Source organism: the organism of the source record quoted next (genome assembly GCF_019968955.1).
Source record: "MAG: Porospora cf. gigantea A chromosome Unknown PgA_NODE_506_length_16209_cov_355.188, whole genome shotgun sequence".
Classification (NCBI taxonomy): Eukaryota; Apicomplexa; class Conoidasida; order Eugregarinorida; family Porosporidae; genus Porospora; species Porospora cf. gigantea A.
In genome coordinates this window covers 1-16209 of record NW_027151737.1, presented here as the reverse complement: position 1 = coordinate 16209, position 16209 = coordinate 1, and the positions used below count along the sequence as shown (strand labels likewise).

Sequence of the window (16209 nt, the reverse complement as noted above, 5' to 3'; positions counted from 1 at the left end):
CGAGTTCCATGTGCGATATGGTGCGGATTTCGCAAATTCGGCACACGTCAACCAGCCTGCGGCGGCGAGCGCGTAGGAGGGGTGTCTCCTCCGTAGTATCTTCCCACGGGTCTAGCTGGGGTCAGTACTGCATACGCCACTGCGCAACCTTCCTACGTCCTTATGGGCTACTGTAGCGTCCTCACACTAGTGGTTAGCACTCATTGACACATCATAGAAATTCTCAAAATGGTCGTCGACTACGACGAGGTCATAACAAACCAGCCAGTCGTCATCGACAACGTGAGCTCCGTCCGCACCGCTCACATAGGGGTCAGGTACAATAAAGGCTGGGTTCGCTGGCGAGGAAAAAGCTAGGGTGGTTTTTCCCACGTTGTAAGGGTGACGTCAGACTTATTACGCAGTGTGGGGCGACCCAAGTACACTCGGGTTCTGACAACAGTGCAAGAGTCAGACGTGTTTCTGGGCTCGAGGGCGGAGACCAACCGAGGGCTACTGAAGTTGGATCGTCCGATGAAACGAGGCATTGTCGAGAACTGGAACGACATGGAACTTCTTTGGTCCTTAGTGTACTCCGAGTTAAAGATAAATCAGGAGGACCATCCCGTGCTTATGACCGAGATGCCTCTGAATCCTCGCCGTAATAGGGAAAAGCTGGCTGAGGTTTTCTTTGAAACGTTCGGCGTGCCGGCTTTTTTTGTGGCCCTGCAGGCCATGCTCTCTCTGTACGCGTCAGGGCGCACGACAGGAGTAGTCCTCGATAGCGGTGACGGAGTCTCTCATGCCGTCCCTATTTATGAGGGCTTCGCAATACCGCACGCTATGTGTCGGTCTGACGTTGGAGGACGCGACGTCACGGAGAACCTGGCGCTGCAACTGAGGCGAGCCGGACACGTGTTTCATACGACGGTACGTTTCTGGTGGGGTTATTACCCAGGCTGAGATGGATATCGTGAAGTCCATGAAGGAAAAGGCATGTTTCGTAGCCTTTAAGCCGCAGAAACTGGAGGACTCCTACGATGTCGCAACCAAAATGGGTTCCGGTGGAACAGCTTTCCCTTATCAGCTGCCTGATGGAGCCTACGTTGTACTGTCCAACGAGAGACAGAGGGCACCTGAAGTCCTGTTTCACCCCATGTACATCGGATGTGAGTATCCTGGCCTTCATGAGCTCCTTGCCACTTCAATTGTACGCGCCGACTTGGACCTGCGAAAGACGCTCTTCAAGCACGTAGTTCTTTCGGGTGGTTCCACTCTCTTCGCGGGACTGGGCGATCGCCTGCTGAATGAGCTGAGGAAACTGGCTCCGAAGGAGACGCGCATTCGGATCACCGCCCCTCCAGAGCGCCTTTTCTCCACTTATCTCGGCGGGTCCATCTTGTCGTCCTTAGCCTCCTTCAAGAAGCTTTGGATTTCTAAACTAGAGTACGAAGAAGAAGGGTTGCCAGTGATTCATCGAAGGACATTTTAGGCACCACCGCTTTGGGATATTCGAATGACTGCAGTCCGTGATTGATTATGAGGCTTCTGGTGGCTGCGTGTAGTCTTCTGGTTCAAAGTCTCTCAGACGCTGATTTGAAGGACATCAGCTTGAGGGCGCTTCCAGAGCTCGTGCAGCGGTTTCACATCCCGCTAACACAGGAAGGAAATCCCAGAACGATCAGAAGTTTCTTCGCAGGCGGAGACACTTGTACTACTGTGGCAGGCCGGCGAATGGGCTGTCAGCTCGCTTTCTGGGAAATCTACCCGGTTGGAAAGCCTGCATGGACGTACAAAGATCAGTGCTCCTGTAGTCGTTTCTCGGATGTATTCACATTTCACAAGTGCAATATTGTGCTTGTGGAGTATGGGGACGCTGCGAGGTGAGCAACGCCCAGCAGAGACACCCAGCGGGCACACGATCGACATCCCAGTTGGCGAATGCGTAATCGACCCAACAGCGGTGTTGGCGGTGGTCTTCTACGTCGTCGCCTTCGCATGCATTATGGCGCGTCTGTGCTGGGCGCTGACCAAAACCAAATTGGACTAGAGAAAGGCTTGGGCTAGCGACACAGGTGAGATGTGGATGAGGGCTCCAATAGCGCCAAGATATCCGTCATGTTTGATGAAGAACGCCTCAATCGGGTCCGGCTTATCGGTATTGCAGTAGTGCTTTTCGGCGAAGCTTACGCCTTTCGTGACGCTAGCCATTGTGGGAGGGTGTTGATGCACGAACTTTCCTCCAAAATATATCTTGGAGCACCCGTGCACCTGAGCCACCAAGTGGGTAAGATATCCCAGATTGTTGGCTACCATGTGTAACACGGACCAAGCTACCGACGCAGGGTCGACATCCGTCATCTCGAAAATGCGACCAAAAGAGCACGCGAGGGTGTCAGGAGGGAAAATGACCGACGACGACTCTCCAGCTGTAAGATCCAGAACTCCGCTGCCCTTCTCGGCCAGTTCTATCAGGCCGTCGAAGCTGTCGACGCCTAGTAAGCAATGGGCCAGACCAAGGGCGGTACCCCCACCAATGCAGGTCCCACTAACTCGTTCATAGTCTACTGGACTCAGAATCTTGATAATCGAGACTCCAGAGCCAACGGTGACGAGTATAAAAGGAAACACTGGAGACGAGGACGCCTCCCACCGCACCTCACCAGCAGGATCTACACTGGCAAAAAAGGGTTCTCGATTAACCATCGAGAAGTCGAAAAGGAAAGCCAGTCCACGAGCGGCGGCCTCCATCTCGTCCACCTTCACAACAGAAAAGGCTGACTTTAGCTGTTCGTCAAACCGATGTGCACCTCCGCCCGCGACCGCGACGCTCGTCACGCCCAGATCCTTCAAAAAGTAGACCAGCTCCTGAACGTCCACGGTGTACCACCAGCCGAAGTGAACTTCAAACCGATCAGTTGCCGTCTCAATTCTGAAGCTGAGATCCTTCTCGCCGTGAGCACCCAACGGTGAAGATTGCTCCACGCGAGTCAGCAAGGCGATTTTGGCTAGTGTGCCTCCGATGTCGAGACTTGCTGCCAAAGGACGCATCAATTAACCAATTCGGGAATGTTCTACACCAGGCGGGTATTGGCCAACACCTACTACCGTTATGAGCCAGTCGTGATGCTCTTTTCGTGGTTCTGGCTCAATGTTGGCATCACCATCGCGGTTAAGCTGTCGTTCAGAGAGGACAAGTTCGAGTTCCCGATGGCAATGACTTGCATCCATATGGTCTTCACGTTCGCAGGCGTGAAGTTGTCGCAGGCTTTGGGGTTCTTCACTCCGGCACCACGGCCATCCACAGAAGCACTGACCAAAATCTTCTTCTTTTCTTTCCTCTACACCGTCAACATCTGGTTGAGCAATGCGTCAATCCTCGCCGTCTCACTCACAATCAACCAGGTCATGCGTTCCACGGTGCCGCTGTTTACGCTCATTATCGGATCGGTCGCCTTCAGAGAGCGGTATTCGTGGAAAGTGGTGCCCCCGGTGCTGGTTGTAATCTTGGGCGTTTTATTCACCATCAAAGGTGACGTCGACGTGCTCACCGTAGCGGGCTTTGCCTTGGTGTTGATGGCCTGCGCTGCCTCCTCATTGAAGGGGATCGTGTCGAGAAAGGCGCAGGTCAGCAACGGTCTAACCGCCATGGACCTCCTACTGTACATGTGCCCCTTGGCCGTTGTGCAGCTCACTATTTTCGCCGCTGCTACTGGGGAGCTACAAACGATGCTCAACGACCAAGCGATTATGAACAACTCCTCTCTCTGGATCCGTCTCTCTCTTCTTGGCGTAACGGCCTTCCTCGTCAACGTCACTTCCTTCAAAAGCGTCGTGCTGTCGTCCCCTCTGACGATGAACGTTCTGGCCAATCTGAAGCAAGTGCTGACATCGCTCATCTCGATTTGGATATTTGGAGGCATAGTGACGCCTGCCCTTACCCTTGGCATATTTACTACTTCCATAGGCGCGTTCTGGTACTCACAAACCGCACGTGCGAACCCTGCCTCGTTGGACGTCAAGCGACAGGAGGAGCTGGACGAGGAAGAGGGCATCGAGATCTCTTTGGAAGCGGACACGAAATCTTTAGAGGCGCAGTAGTGAAATGTAATACGAATCAGAGTTGTCGGAGCGTTTTGATCTTTATAGAAGTTGGAAGCTTTTTACAATCAATTTCAACTGCCTACAACCACTGAATATTGTGCAAATGGAGCAGCTTTCGCACATTGTAAACGAACCGCTGGACCTCCTTCGTCTTTCACTGGAGGACAGAGTCCTCGTCAAATGCAAGGGCTCCCGGGAACTTCTGGGGATTTTGTATGTGAGGCAAGCGCTGGCGTTTCATACAGGCGTATGATCAGCACATGAACTTAGTGCTGGGAGAGGCCATCGAGACTGTTGTGAGCACTGAGCAGGACAAGGACAGCGGCAAGGAGACGAAAAAGTACGTAAGACGACAACTTCCAAAGGTATTTGTACGAGGACAATTGGTAGTACTTGTATCACCCATGCAACCAAACTAGAAACGTCCCTCCACCACGTCAATGCCAACGGCGGCGCACTTCTCTGCCTTCTTGCCCTGAAGTTGCCAGAACTTGTCTCTCGTCTCCGCTGAAGAGAAGCGACAATCTGCTTTGAACATGGCGTACTTGTCAGCGTACTCCTTCTGTAGATTTTTCAGCTGCGGCTTCCGAAAGAGGTTGGGAGGTAGCGTCTCATGTTGAATGATGCTGCACGAAAGTCGATTGTCTTCCAGAATGTAGTTGTGCATGGTGTCCTTCACGATGCGCGCGACATCCGTATACCGAAACATGACGAAGGCGATGCCGGTGTGACCGTGCGTCTAAGTAATCGGGAATGGCAGCACTCACTCTACGACCTCGCGGTATTCTGACGTCCAGCACGTCTCCGAATTGGGAGAAGTAACGCTTGAGATCCTCTTCCCAAAGCAATCGTGGAATGTTCCTGATTACGATTATGGAGGTGTCTCCAGTGGTCGGAGTCGTTGGGATATGGGTTGGCGTCTTCTCGCTCATGTCAAAAAGTCACAATTTAGGATCTGTCAGTGTCGCACGCAAGCAGTAGTCCTCCAAATGTCTGAAAGGGTTCTCACAGTCTTGAAAGGATGTGCAGCGACGCATATCGCTCAGTACGCCGCTGTCAGAAATAGCAGTCACCGCAAATTGGGACGTGGGAGATTCGGCAGTCGCGAACTCATCTGCAGGCCTGTCGTCCCTGGTCTCCGAAGTCTCTTCGATCGCGGGTCGCGCAGACTTCGCACTAAGCTGGTCCAGACTCATTAAGGCTTTTATCTTTTCCTCCAACATTTCAGAACGTAGAGTGAGCTCTGCGTTTCGCTTCCGCTCATGCTCTTCGGTAAGCTTCTGCTCGTGCTGTTCGGTAAGCTTGTCCACAAGAGTGCCTACGAGCTGCTCCAGGCGGTCTACCTTGTCGAGCAGCCGCTGGTCTGGATTATTCGCCACACAAACACGAGACGTGCCATGGTTGCGACTGCCGGTCGCGGTACCTGCGATACCGCAGCAGGGTACATGACGGATCAGGCCTCTCCGTGGCGCAGACTGCACTGCCATCTGACGCCCAGCTGGAGCCGCAAACTTATATTTGGTACTTGGTAACATGTCCTCCACTAGCATCTCGAATTCCTTCAAATCGCTTCGAGTTAGAGGGCTTCGGGACTCATCATGCCATTCTGGTTCGGGAGTGAAGTTCACTCCCGTATTCCACGAGCCAGGTCGCGCAACTGGAAACGCCGGAGCGCGCACCACACAATCGATGCTGCCGCTGTCCGCCTTCGGTCGACAGATCCGTCTGCTTCCCCGATTCGGAGTGCCCACACGCGAGCCTGTCGTCGTCGAGGACAACTCGGTATGTGGAAGTGGAGGATGCATTCTTCTGGCATCATCCACAGTCTGGGCAAATGCATTTGGAGGCACCACAACGACTTGGAATGTGGTGCCGCGGCAGTACACTAGGCAGCTCTGAACGATCACATGTAGCTGGCAGATTAAGTACAGGACTTGCCGCATACACGACGCATTCCAATTTTGGGCTTTGCCGAAGCGAAAGTCCACGAGGGCGACTACATGTGCTGGCGCCAGAGACCCTTCCGAGTGTGAGAAGTCTCGCAGCTTAATTGAGCGGAACTCGGCTTGAATCAGATGGAAGGGAAATGGCAGCTCCCCCATGTCGAGCCGCATGTACACGACAGACACTCCCGATGCTCGGTGCTCCAGCAGCTGCACGGGTTTCTCAGTAAATCCATACCCCACAATGTTGTAGGCCGCAAAATATGACAGGGCAGCCTTCCATTCGTCCACCACCGGCATTGCGGGGTCCGTAGCAATCGCTAGGTAGCGGAGGATGTAAACGTTTGGATTTGTCAGAGTATCTTCAACTACCGTGCGTGAAATAATCACTGCGATAGGATGAGCTTCCAGCCCAACAGTAGTGACAAGTCTACAGATTGGACACCCGTTACCCCAGGGAAGAGTAATCATGGCACAGGGGCACGGAAGCTCTTCGGGAGAGAAGTCAATAGAACCCAGCTGCGGTCTCAGAGGCGGTTTGTCCAGTTGAACCGTGGGGAACACAGGTGGGCATCTGACAATGGACGCACTCCGTGGTCCCAGCGCGGAAGTAGCCGGTCTCGCTTGTCGCGACCAGCTCGGAGACAGCGCTGTCGTGGGTGACACCCTAGCGGGAGTCCGCGCTGTAGTCTGCGTTATAGGCGACACCCTAGCGGGAGTCCGCGCTGTAGTCTGCGTTATAGGCGACACCCGAGCCGGACTCGGCGTAATTCGAGGTGTCTGCGTTGCAGTCGGTGATACCGTCACAAAAGCAAGCGGTCTTCTGATACACGCTGCCAGTGGCGACGCTTTATAAGTCAGCGGCCTCCGCGAAAGCGGGCCTCCGCGGCCTTGCTGGTGCTTCACTGTCGTGTGCGCCGCAAACGGTACCACACAGGACAGGGACCCACCGTCGTTCATTATTCGTGATTTGCTTCAGTTGTGACATCACACTCATAGCGCTCTCGATTTCTTCGTATAAGACTGCTTGCCCACCGACCAGGGAAGGTACCGGAACTTCAGCATGTGCGCAATGCGATCTCTAAGGGTCAGAATCATAAGCATGCAGAAATAACTCAGCAGCAGCGGCCAGTAGGCAGGAATGTCCGTGGCCTGGGTCAGAGTGGCTGCGATACAGGCCACTAACGCCCCAGTGGCTGACCGCCACGCAACAAATTCTGGGATCTTCCTCTCAAACGGCCGATACTCGTCATCGCTTCGTGTGGGAAGTTCGCCTCCCACAGGTTCCATAGCTGGCGTGATCACCCCCAACAGTATATGGAGAAGGTGCACTGCTAGCAGGTAACAAATCACCGCGTGTGACTGCAAGAACCAGACCCTCAAGGAGAAGAGAGCGAGTAAGCCGAAGAACACGGTCCACCGGGTTCGGTAGTATGGCGTGGACTTATCAAGCCATCGTCTGGCTGCTTGCTGCCACATCTAGTAAAATCCGGCAATTGAACGGCATGAGGGCTGTACGACACGGGGCAGGGTTTTTACAGAATTTCGCCATCAATGGAGGCTCTTCTCAGAGGAAAGCCGCCAACCTTTCGCGGCGACGGCAGCTTGCGCGTGGGGAGATAGTACGAAGCCGACTCAGCCGCCAGATCCGCCGTGTCTAACACCCCAGCACATCACTCAAAGGGAACGTAGGTGCGAACTTGAAGTCTGACGTAGGCTTAGGCTACTTTCCTGGGAGGAAGGGGATTGACGCTGTCACGACGTCCGAGGGCTTGGTTGTGACGGCTTGCAAGAACGGTGAAGTCCACTACTGGACGCGACGGGCGAACGGTTTCCAGCCTACGCTCCTGCTCGACATCAAACGAAATCTTATTGGCGTCGTGAGAGATGTGCCTCACGACGTAGCTGCATCTTCTCGAGTAGAACGGCTATGTCTGTCACCTTGCTCCAACCACCTCATCGTCTGGTTCAACAACGGGAAGGTGTGGTATCTTTCTATGGCTGGCGCACTCTCTGAGAAGCCTCCACCGAACACGACGCTGCACCTCGTCTGCGCCAAGAAAGGGGTCACTTGCCTTGCTTGGGCGGGCCACGTATCGGCATTCTCAGCGGAGTTTCTACTGGGCACTATGGATGGAATGGTGCTTGACGTGGTGGTCGATCATGGCGTCCAAGGGCAAACAGATGTGTGGGAGTTCTTTGCCGCCAGGTCTGACTGGTCTATCGCAGGAATGGGCCGCGCCCACAAGCCTACCATAACCCTGCGGACCGCCTGGGAGGTGGGGGCGTCGAGACCACCCTCGAAAGATGGCTCCATGTTCGAAATATTCCAAGACCTGAAAGCCAATAAGATACACGATGCCATATTCCGCAAGTCGTGTGCAGGTCCAATCAAGCCCGTCCTGGACATCGTCATTAAACCCTTACAAGAGGGCGTGCTTGTCGTTGTGGCTTACGAGGACTCCGTAGACGTCTTTGAGGGGCCGTCACCCTTCGTATCTTTCGGTGGGAGAGAGGGTTTTCACAGACAGCTCGACCCTCACGACGGCATTTCTCTTTCGGCTCTAAGATCATCAGTGTTGGAGTCTCAGGTCTCGCTAAAACTCTACCTTTGGCAACACATCTCGTACAGGCTCAGAGAGAGTGCTCCGCGGAATTTGCCTCCCGTGGGAAGGATGCCAATGTAGACAGCTTCAGTCTGTGGACATCCATTGAGAAGCACGTAAGCCGAGGGAGTCCTTCCAACCAGTTCCAACCACCCGATGAGAACGAGCATGTGCAAGCAAACGTGGGTAGCCAACTAGCTTTGGCACTAACCGTGGCCCTTGTGGAACCCTGCAGATTGGCATTCGTCAACCTTGCGGGCGGCCCGAAAGCGGGATGTGTGGTTCTACAACTTCCAGACTCCTTGGCCCTAGACGACCCGCTGTGGAGGGCCCCCGCCACTTGCGCCTCGGTCTCGCCTTTTCTGGGCCTGAGTTACACCGTGGCTTGTGCCGAGGGCTTGATGCCTCTTCGTGACTGCCACGACGACCCTTTCGCCAAGGGTGGTGACGTGAAGCTCCGATTGGAGTGTTTCCTCCTTCTGGACGAGTACTTCGTTCTTCTCTATAAGGAGATGCTTGTACTTACTTCCACCACTTCCCTCTCGTTCGTTTGCTCGCTGCCTTTGTCACAGCTGTTGGACTCGCCGGGCTCACAGCTGTTGGACTCACCAGGCTCACAGCTGTTTTCACTTGGTCAGGACGTGCTAGTGCTCCCCACCAACAACATGGTCAGTCTGATCAACGTCCCTGACCCTCAGGCGACAATTCGCTGGCTAGAGATGGAGGATTTCGGGCAGGCCGTGCGCGCTTCGCGAAACTTGGATGAGAGGCGACTCGTGCACTTCCTTGCAGCAAACCGACTGGTAGAGGAGGACTGGAAGAAAGGTGTCCAGGAGCTTACTTCCCTCTGGTCGTTGGACGTGCTTGAACTCTGCGTGCCGCCATGTGTTGACATCGAGGACGCCCTCTACGCACTCGTTTCCACCAACGCCCGCAGCGCTGCGTCGGTGGCTGATCTTCTGAGCTCCTGCCTGCGTGTGCTACAGAAGAAGAGGGCTCAAGGCACAGGCCTCCTCACCCCGACTGAGTTGGTGAGGGTATCCTACCTTCCGAATGCAGGCTGTGTTGTTGCTGTTCTTGGAGTTCGCTCTCTCTGCTGGATCCCGCTTTGGGTTCGCTTCTGACACTCCACTTGCCAGTGCGGTCTTCCGAGAGACTCTACTGCCTTATGTTGCGTGCAGATCGCCGCTGAAACTGAATCCTGCGGAGATGGAACTCGTCCACGGCCTAGCACGACGACGCGGGACGGCGGGCGTAATGGTCTGGCTGTCTCTAGTCTCCGGAGAACTTGTCGAGAGCACGACCAGAACGCTCGTGGACCTGGGGGACGCTTCGCGCGGGATCGACTTCCTGGCGGAGCTGTGCCAGGTGTGTTCTACGACGCACAGCAGCTTCGCGGACGTTGAAGCCGTCCGTGTGCAGATCAAGCTGATGCTTCAGAGACACGGCGCGTACTTCTTCCAGTCTACACCAGGCCTTTTCTCGGCGACTTGCCTCAATCGTCATGTGTGGCGCCTTCTCCTCCAGGAGCCTGAAAGGATCCTTCTGTCGGTGCTAACAACGAATGGAACAGCAGACCATTTGATGGCGTTTCAGCGGTTCTACGTTTCCTACCTCTCCAGCTTTGCTGGAGGTCTGGTTGCATGGTGCGTGATATAGAGAGAACGAACGCAGCTCGGGTACAGTTCCTTCGCCTCCGATATTCTGGATTCTGTGCACGTTCAAGACCCTGTTGACGTCCTCCCTCAAGTTGGACGCCGTGGTGGGCCAGGTGGAGGATTGGAGGTCGAAGTTCTCGCCCGTTCAATGGAGACGACTGTGGCAGTTTGTTCTCCGAAGGCGGCCCAACGACCTCAAACTCGTCGCATACGCCCTTATCAACCTAAACCAGCCATGGCTCGCCCTTGGCGTAGCCCTCGATCGTGGCGACATGGAGGTCGCGAAGTGGGTTGCCTCTCGCTTCGCCTCACACTGGGACCTGCAGCTGGCTTGGGTGCAGTGTGTTGAGAAGGTCAAGGACTCTTGTGCCGACGTCATGGAGCTCGTTCGGGTTTCAGGCGAGGGACCTATAAAGGCGGATGGCTTTCCGCTGCCGGAAGTGGAGAGGTCCTCCTGGAGGCTCTCGACCTCTGCGGTCCTACCCTACCTTGTGAATTCAGCAGCAGTACCTGACGTTCAGGGTGATATTAGCGAGGAGTTGAGGATAATGGAGGTGCGAATAAGAGAGCAGCAAAAGCTTATCAGCACACGTCGCTCGATCGTTCAGCAACAGCTTCTGGAATTGGATGAACTGAATCGGCAGACTGTGGAGATCCCGCGCACCTCCATTTGTGATTACTGCCAGCGGCCAGTATTTTCCACAGACCCCAGCCAGCAGAAATCAGAAGACAGAGCCTACGCATTCCCGTGTGAGCACTGCTTTCACTCAGCATGCATGTTGAAGCTGGTGGTCCCTAGCCTAGAACCGGCACAAAAAATGGAGTTGGAGGAGTACATCAAGGCATCCCACGGTCTGGACGCTGAGAAAGACGACTACGTGAGGCTGTGGAAGACGGAGTTGTTGGAATCACAAATCGACGAGCTTCTTGCGGAAGAGTGTGTGATTTGCGGCTCTCGCGGGTTGCAAGCCATTGATGAGCCATTCCTTACCTCGTGCTGGAGCTAGAGTTGAGTGACCGTAGTAGTCAGTGGTATTGTAGACAGACTGTCCATAATATCAGCATCGGGCGAAATGGGGTGCGCTAAATGGATTGGGCTGGTGACAGGGGAAAACAAGGCCTGGGGATCAGGGTGCTCTGAAGGTTTATGGGGGGTGTCATTGGCGGGTGTTCCGCTATGTTCTTGGCATCCTAGGGAACTCACCACGAGAGATTCCTTGCGCTGTACCTCAAGAATTTCGTTCAAAGTTCGACGGCGGGGGCCATTAATGGACCCCTCCAAAGCCTCCTTCTGTCTACGAACGCGCAAAGCGTTTAGCAAAACGGAGGGAGGTAGAGGGACCTTCGTACTGTTAGCCCACCTCTGCATGGGTGAGCCCTTCTTCCAGATGTGCTCGGCTTTGGACATCTTGAGGTCAGAGATGCAAGATTCGTCTGGGTCTTCTGAAAAGTCCATCTCGCATGACTCGTCGGTGCAAACGGGGGAGACTTCAACAGAAGTCTTTTTCCGAATGGCGTGTTCGTTCGTTGCAGCGATCTCAGAAGATTGCTTGTCCAAACATAAGGCTCCCCTGCAAAAAGGAAGTGTCGGTTCTTTAGGAGGAGTCGAAGGTTTCCGGATGTACTCTGCGACCGAAGGAAGAGAGACCCTGCGATCTGTCGTTAAACGGCCGACGGTCTTGAACCCCCAGTCCCGTTTAACTCCTGTGACCGAAGCTGGACCTGCTTCCCCGTCAATCTTAGTACGAAGCTGCGTCTTAACACAGCCGGCCACTCACCAGCCGCACCATAGGATGCGAAATCAGTCCTACTCTTTCGGCGTCGTCCACCAATGCCCATGCTTCCTCCGTCTGGAAGACTTCAACGCTGGAAAAGATGCAGTCTATCTGCTGCATAATCCGAGCTTCCTCTCGCATCAGCCTGTAACACGCGCGAAGTCCAGTGAGTTCCTCGGGGTCCAGTATGGGGTGGGTGAGCTGCTCCCGCTCCACATGAAACATTAAAGCAGTAAAGTTCGCTACCCTGGTTGATCTAAAGCTAATGTCCTCACTCCCGTGTCAATTCAGAACCAGTTCTTACGCCATCCAAAAGGGATTGCGGACGCAAAAAGGAGTTTTGCAGGACGGCCAGTTCGTAAAGATCCAGGTAGCCCGTGACAACCGACCGGAGGCGACGCTCAAATTGACCAAGCATAGATGTATTACGTGTTTTTACTGAAGTTGGCAGCTAGTGACTCCAGCCATTGGCGCTTCTTCTGGCTCGTGACCTCTTCAGGAGCTCTCGGAGCTTCGACCTCTGGGTTGAAAGGTGTCAGTGACCTCCAGTAGTCTGCGTTGTGCTTCATGTCCTCAACTTTAGCGCTGTAGTCCACTGTGGTCTCTCTGCGGATGTTGTAGGGAATCTGAAAGCGTGATCTGCCATACGCAAGAGACAGGCGCTGCCCTTTGAAGAGATAACCGTTTAGGTGTGTAAGGCAGGCCAACACCGAAATAGACTGCTCGAAAGTCACGAATCCCACATGCTTCATGTAGGCGACTCGTACAGAGACCAAGCGACCGAATGGGGCGCATATACCCCTCAGGTCCGCCTCAGTGATCCGAGGCGACAGGTTAGCGATAAAAATGGTGGTGTTGGCGATGGTGTCACCAGCTCCACCAGTGTCGTTTCGCCCGCTATAGCCAGCAGGTCTCTGGTAGGATCGCCTAAGAAAGAGCGGACTGCCGCGCAACCTGAACGCGCTCGGATTCGTTTTCGGGCCCTTGCTCGGGTAAAGGTGACCTAGAGCGTCTTCGCTGGCGTCGTCATCTGCTGGGGGCGAGGTCTCTACCACGGCCGTCTGAACCTCTGGAAGATCATCTGCCAGAGCAGGTTCTTTTTGGCTCTCATGGGTCCCCTCCTCCAACCGGTGTTTGACGTCCTGCTCCGCGGCCACAATCAGAGCACTTTCCTCAGACTCAGGAAGTTTCGCTTGCTCAATCATTGCCAGTTCTGCTGCCTGTTCCGCCGCCTGCTGACTGATCTGTACAATCCGCGCATCTTCCCTCTCTTTTGAACGAACGTCTACGAATCGCTCCAGAAGGTGCGCTGTCGTCCGCTCATCCTTCATACGGATGAAACAAAACCGTCTGGGCGCCAACGTAACGTCATCGTAGATCAGGCGCACGGATACCACGCTGAAAAATCATGAGAAGAGTGCATTACATGTTACACTCACTCTTCGTCAGCACCTGGGTGTGCTTCTCTCAGAAAGTGCAACAGCTCGTACTCCGTCACGAATGGAGGGAGATTGCCGCAGTAAACTTGGTGCAGCTCCAAGGGCGCTGCCGTTGCGGTGTTGGCCCAATCAACTCGCGCATGTCTTATCATTCCGCGATTGTCGTGACCTGGAAGTGTGACGACGTTGTTGAGTTCGCGAATGCGCATCATGGCCTTATCAGCGTGAATGGCGCCTTCGAACTCCACGAAGGCGTATCCTGCACAGAGTCCGTCGCTGTCGCGGACAATCCTAATCCGCGTAATGGCTTGGGAAAGAAGTCCGTCCTGCTCCGTTCTGTCGAAGACTCGACCGTAGTGTTGTTGCTCCTTGTGCCCTGCAAGCCAGTCTTCAACGCGCATTCCAGTGCTCAATTCATGAAAGACAAGTCGGATTTGATGCTCCCGCACGTCGCCTGGGAGATGGGTAAGGACCAGTGTTCGAGCATTGGCCTCCAGCACGTTGAGCTTCTCTTCCACAGGGACAGAGTTCAGTGACGATTGCAGTCTCCTCGTGATTTCTCCAAGACGGACATCCTTCACACGTTGAGCGTTGATCACCCCGGCTCTCTGCGCTTTCTGGGCCTCCACGTGGGCGAAGGCGTTGAAGGCGTCGACAACGCCCAATTTTGGTTCGTACCAGGGATTCTCCGCCATTTGTCGCTGACGCGACTCGACCCAATCCTTCCTATCTCTCTCCTTCTCCTCTTCCATGCGCACCTTCTTCAGGACGGGACCAATGTTTGCTTCTGAGATGGACTCCATTTCTACATGCGGGGGTGGTAGCTCAGGCGGCGCATCCGAGTCGGAATTCCCATCGCTGTACACCGAGCTTACCAACATTAATAACTATTTTTCGACCGAGTCTTCCATCTCTTGCCCACTGCTCTCTGACTGCCACAGCGAACCCACTAACCCCATGAACGCCACCACTGACAAGAGTTGCACGGCTAGGAAGACAGAGAGCGAGGGCTGCATTTATTGGCATTTTTTACTATTTATGACTCAATTTTTTGTCATCGCATTTCCCGCAGCTCAGCGTAGTCCATCATCTGACTTCGGACCTCCATCATGACCTCATGTCTGAGAGACGTCCGGACGGACTGAACCACATGGCGCTGGTAGAGGAAGACTCCCACCGAAAAAATACCAATGACCACCAGGAACAGGAAGAGGATCTGCATCAGGTGACAGAGCCAGTCTCACATCGCCAGTAGACCAGCCACTCTCCCGACCAGACACCATAAGTAGTTTGGTGCAGGCTGCTGGCGTATCTCGGTAAGAAGAACATATCGCCTTCAGCACCAAATTGGGGTCGAGACTACCCATATATTTCGCGCCGTTGATGCGGAGGGCCAAGGGACTCCAAGCCTTCGCCCGCTTCTGCTCCTCAAGAAGGCGGATAGGTCTCGTTGGACTCTCGGCACAGTTCTTCACTTGTTCATACGCGCCGAGCTGGATCTGTTAAGCTGGACATCTTTACCTGTTTCAAAATGGCGTAGGAACACTGCTCCCAAGCAACGGTGCGGGCGGCACAAGTGTTGGAAAAGTCCTCCAGGTAGCGCCACCACACCTTCGTCATTGATTTGCCGTTCAGAAGGCAGAGTTGTCGGACGGACTCCTCGAGAACTGTGGACCCTTTAACAGCGCCTTCCGTTTCTAGCGCGGGAGTACAGTACCGGCGATCAGCGCGGTAACACTGCGCGGCGATGTCTTCGCGAGCAGTGCTGGCCGGCATTTCCACAACGAAGAAGTGCAGCCTGAAATCAAGCAAAGGTCCAAGCGCATCCCCAGCGGGGGCGAAAGCTGTTAGGAACTGGGGGCCGACAGGCGAGACGTTGGAAGTCCAGAAGTCCACAGTCACCATGTCTGCCTCTGGCAGAGACCATTCTAATTCAACCAAGGGCTATGATTGAGACATCCTGCTCTCACCAACTGTCCGTTCGCAACGATGAGTTCTTTGGCGGCGTCCATAAGGGCAGAGCCGTCTTCCCGTGTTAAAAGAACTGAGGGAATTCTCACTCGAGCGCCCATGCCATCATCAGCAACAATGATACGAGAAAGCTTGTGGCGGTCCCAGCTGCTGTCTGGACTGTCGACCATCAAAACTGCAGCCGCGCCTTTTGACTGCGCCAGGTACACCTTCTGGACAAATGTGCACGTTCCTCTCGCCAGCAGGAAAACATTCTGCACGCCGTCACTGGTACTTACTTGTTTGCGTGCTTTATTCAGCGCGGTCTGTGTGGAGGAAGGCTGCAGCCCACATTGTACTCTGGAGTATCGTCGCAGTAATCCCCAGAGTCAGGGAAGTACACCAAACGGCCGATGAGTGACTCTCCGTAGGTTGGAGCTCCAAAGGTTGCTGTGGAGCCTTCGATAATTCCGTTAGGCGATCGTAGATCACCGCTTGTAAAACGAAGCGCGAGCGTGCTCGGCGCCAGCACTTTGACCTGGCACAGTCCTAAACCGAGAAGAACAAACAATCCTCGTTTCATTTGGACGGTTTTCGTGATGAACGATGAAATCGCATCAATTCCCAAAGAGGTTTGATCAAAGCTCAAACGTCGTGCTGTTTCACAAGTGGAGACGTACTCATCAGTGCCCTGCACGTAACATCTGACATGAGCCACGGGTGAGTTCGCAAACCTTTTAACAACAACAAAAGGC

The 16209-nt window shown here is 54.3% G+C and overlaps 9 protein-coding genes across 18 annotated transcripts; 4 read left to right on the top strand and 5 right to left on the bottom strand.

The window, feature by feature from the left end:
- Positions 1 to 228: 228 nt before the first annotated feature.
- Positions 229 to 1471, top strand: KVP18_001458 (uncharacterized protein; the record flags this gene model as incomplete). 2 transcript variants are annotated; one of them, XM_067951492.1, is made up of 4 exons in its annotated part: positions 229 to 282; positions 311 to 375; positions 405 to 909; positions 938 to 1471. In XM_067951492.1, 4 exons carry the CDS (start codon positions 229 to 231, stop codon positions 1469 to 1471), a joined length of 1158 nt encoding a protein of 385 aa, XP_067808071.1. The 2 variants fall into 2 exon arrangements, with proteins under 2 accessions (XP_067808071.1, XP_067808072.1); XM_067951493.1 differs by lacking the exons at positions 229 to 282; positions 311 to 375 and having other exon boundaries at positions 514 to 909.
- A 554-nt stretch (positions 1472 to 2025) lies between these two features.
- On the bottom strand, positions 2026 to 3030 carry KVP18_001453 (uncharacterized protein; the record flags this gene model as incomplete). Its single annotated transcript, XM_067951482.1, has 1 exon — positions 2026 to 3030. The coding sequence occupies one exon, from the start codon at positions 3028 to 3030 to the stop codon at positions 2026 to 2028; it is 1005 nt and encodes a 334-aa protein (XP_067808061.1).
- Positions 3031 to 3048: 18 nt separating this feature from the next.
- Positions 3049 to 4080, top strand: KVP18_001456 (uncharacterized protein; the record flags this gene model as incomplete). 2 transcript variants are annotated; one of them, XM_067951488.1, is made up of 1 exon in its annotated part: positions 3049 to 4080. In XM_067951488.1, one exon carries the CDS (start codon positions 3049 to 3051, stop codon positions 4078 to 4080), a length of 1032 nt encoding a protein of 343 aa, XP_067808067.1. The 2 variants fall into 2 exon arrangements, with proteins under 2 accessions (XP_067808067.1, XP_067808068.1); XM_067951489.1 differs by having other exon boundaries at positions 3106 to 4080.
- Positions 4081 to 4498: 418 nt separating this feature from the next.
- On the bottom strand, positions 4499 to 7505 carry KVP18_001455 (uncharacterized protein; the record flags this gene model as incomplete). Of its 4 annotated transcripts, XM_067951485.1 has the most annotated exons (4): positions 4499 to 4822; positions 4851 to 4944; positions 5029 to 6716; positions 7062 to 7505. In XM_067951485.1, 4 exons carry the CDS (start codon positions 7503 to 7505, stop codon positions 4499 to 4501), a joined length of 2550 nt encoding a protein of 849 aa, XP_067808064.1. The 4 variants fall into 4 exon arrangements, with proteins under 4 accessions (XP_067808064.1, XP_067808065.1, XP_067808063.1 ...); XM_067951486.1 differs by lacking the exons at positions 4851 to 4944; positions 5029 to 6716; positions 7062 to 7505 and having other exon boundaries at positions 4499 to 4792; XM_067951484.1 differs by lacking the exons at positions 4499 to 4822; positions 4851 to 4944; positions 7062 to 7505 and having other exon boundaries at positions 5025 to 6497.
- On the top strand, positions 6607 to 6882 carry KVP18_001454 (uncharacterized protein; the record flags this gene model as incomplete). Its single annotated transcript, XM_067951483.1, has 1 exon — positions 6607 to 6882. The coding sequence occupies one exon, from the start codon at positions 6607 to 6609 to the stop codon at positions 6880 to 6882; it is 276 nt and encodes a 91-aa protein (XP_067808062.1).
- A 518-nt stretch (positions 7506 to 8023) lies between the features above and the next one.
- On the top strand, positions 8024 to 11297 carry KVP18_001452 (uncharacterized protein; the record flags this gene model as incomplete). 3 transcript variants are annotated; one of them, XM_067951479.1, is made up of 5 exons in its annotated part: positions 8024 to 8531; positions 8558 to 8748; positions 8776 to 9663; positions 9692 to 10278; positions 10307 to 11297. In XM_067951479.1, 5 exons carry the CDS (start codon positions 8024 to 8026, stop codon positions 11295 to 11297), a joined length of 3165 nt encoding a protein of 1054 aa, XP_067808058.1. The 3 variants fall into 3 exon arrangements, with proteins under 3 accessions (XP_067808058.1, XP_067808060.1, XP_067808059.1); XM_067951481.1 differs by lacking the exon at positions 10307 to 11297 and having other exon boundaries at positions 8618 to 9663; positions 9692 to 10291; XM_067951480.1 differs by lacking the exons at positions 8024 to 8531; positions 8558 to 8748; positions 8776 to 9663; positions 9692 to 10278 and having other exon boundaries at positions 10563 to 11297.
- A 150-nt stretch (positions 11298 to 11447) lies between these two features.
- Positions 11448 to 12290, bottom strand: KVP18_001451 (uncharacterized protein; the record flags this gene model as incomplete). Of its 2 annotated transcripts, XM_067951478.1 has the most annotated exons (3): positions 11448 to 11465; positions 11495 to 12040; positions 12069 to 12290. In XM_067951478.1, the coding sequence occupies 3 exons, from the start codon at positions 12288 to 12290 to the stop codon at positions 11448 to 11450; spliced, it is 786 nt and encodes a 261-aa protein (XP_067808057.1). The 2 variants fall into 2 exon arrangements, with proteins under 2 accessions (XP_067808057.1, XP_067808056.1); XM_067951477.1 differs by lacking the exons at positions 11448 to 11465; positions 11495 to 12040 and having other exon boundaries at positions 12048 to 12290.
- Positions 12291 to 12490: 200 nt separating this feature from the next.
- Positions 12491 to 14385, bottom strand: KVP18_001450 (uncharacterized protein; the record flags this gene model as incomplete). The annotated part of the gene is made up of 2 exons (XM_067951476.1): positions 12491 to 13463; positions 13505 to 14385. 2 exons carry the CDS (start codon positions 14383 to 14385, stop codon positions 12491 to 12493), a joined length of 1854 nt encoding a protein of 617 aa, XP_067808055.1.
- Positions 14386 to 14558: 173 nt separating this feature from the next.
- KVP18_001457 (uncharacterized protein) lies at positions 14559 to 16037 on the bottom strand (the record flags this gene model as incomplete). Of its 2 annotated transcripts, XM_067951490.1 has the most annotated exons (5): positions 14559 to 14720; positions 14749 to 14997; positions 15026 to 15448; positions 15475 to 15780; positions 15807 to 16037. In XM_067951490.1, the coding sequence occupies 5 exons, from the start codon at positions 16035 to 16037 to the stop codon at positions 14559 to 14561; spliced, it is 1371 nt and encodes a 456-aa protein (XP_067808069.1). The 2 variants fall into 2 exon arrangements, with proteins under 2 accessions (XP_067808069.1, XP_067808070.1); XM_067951491.1 differs by lacking the exons at positions 14559 to 14720; positions 15475 to 15780; positions 15807 to 16037 and having other exon boundaries at positions 14984 to 15409.
- Between the last annotated feature and the right edge of the window lie 172 nt (positions 16038 to 16209).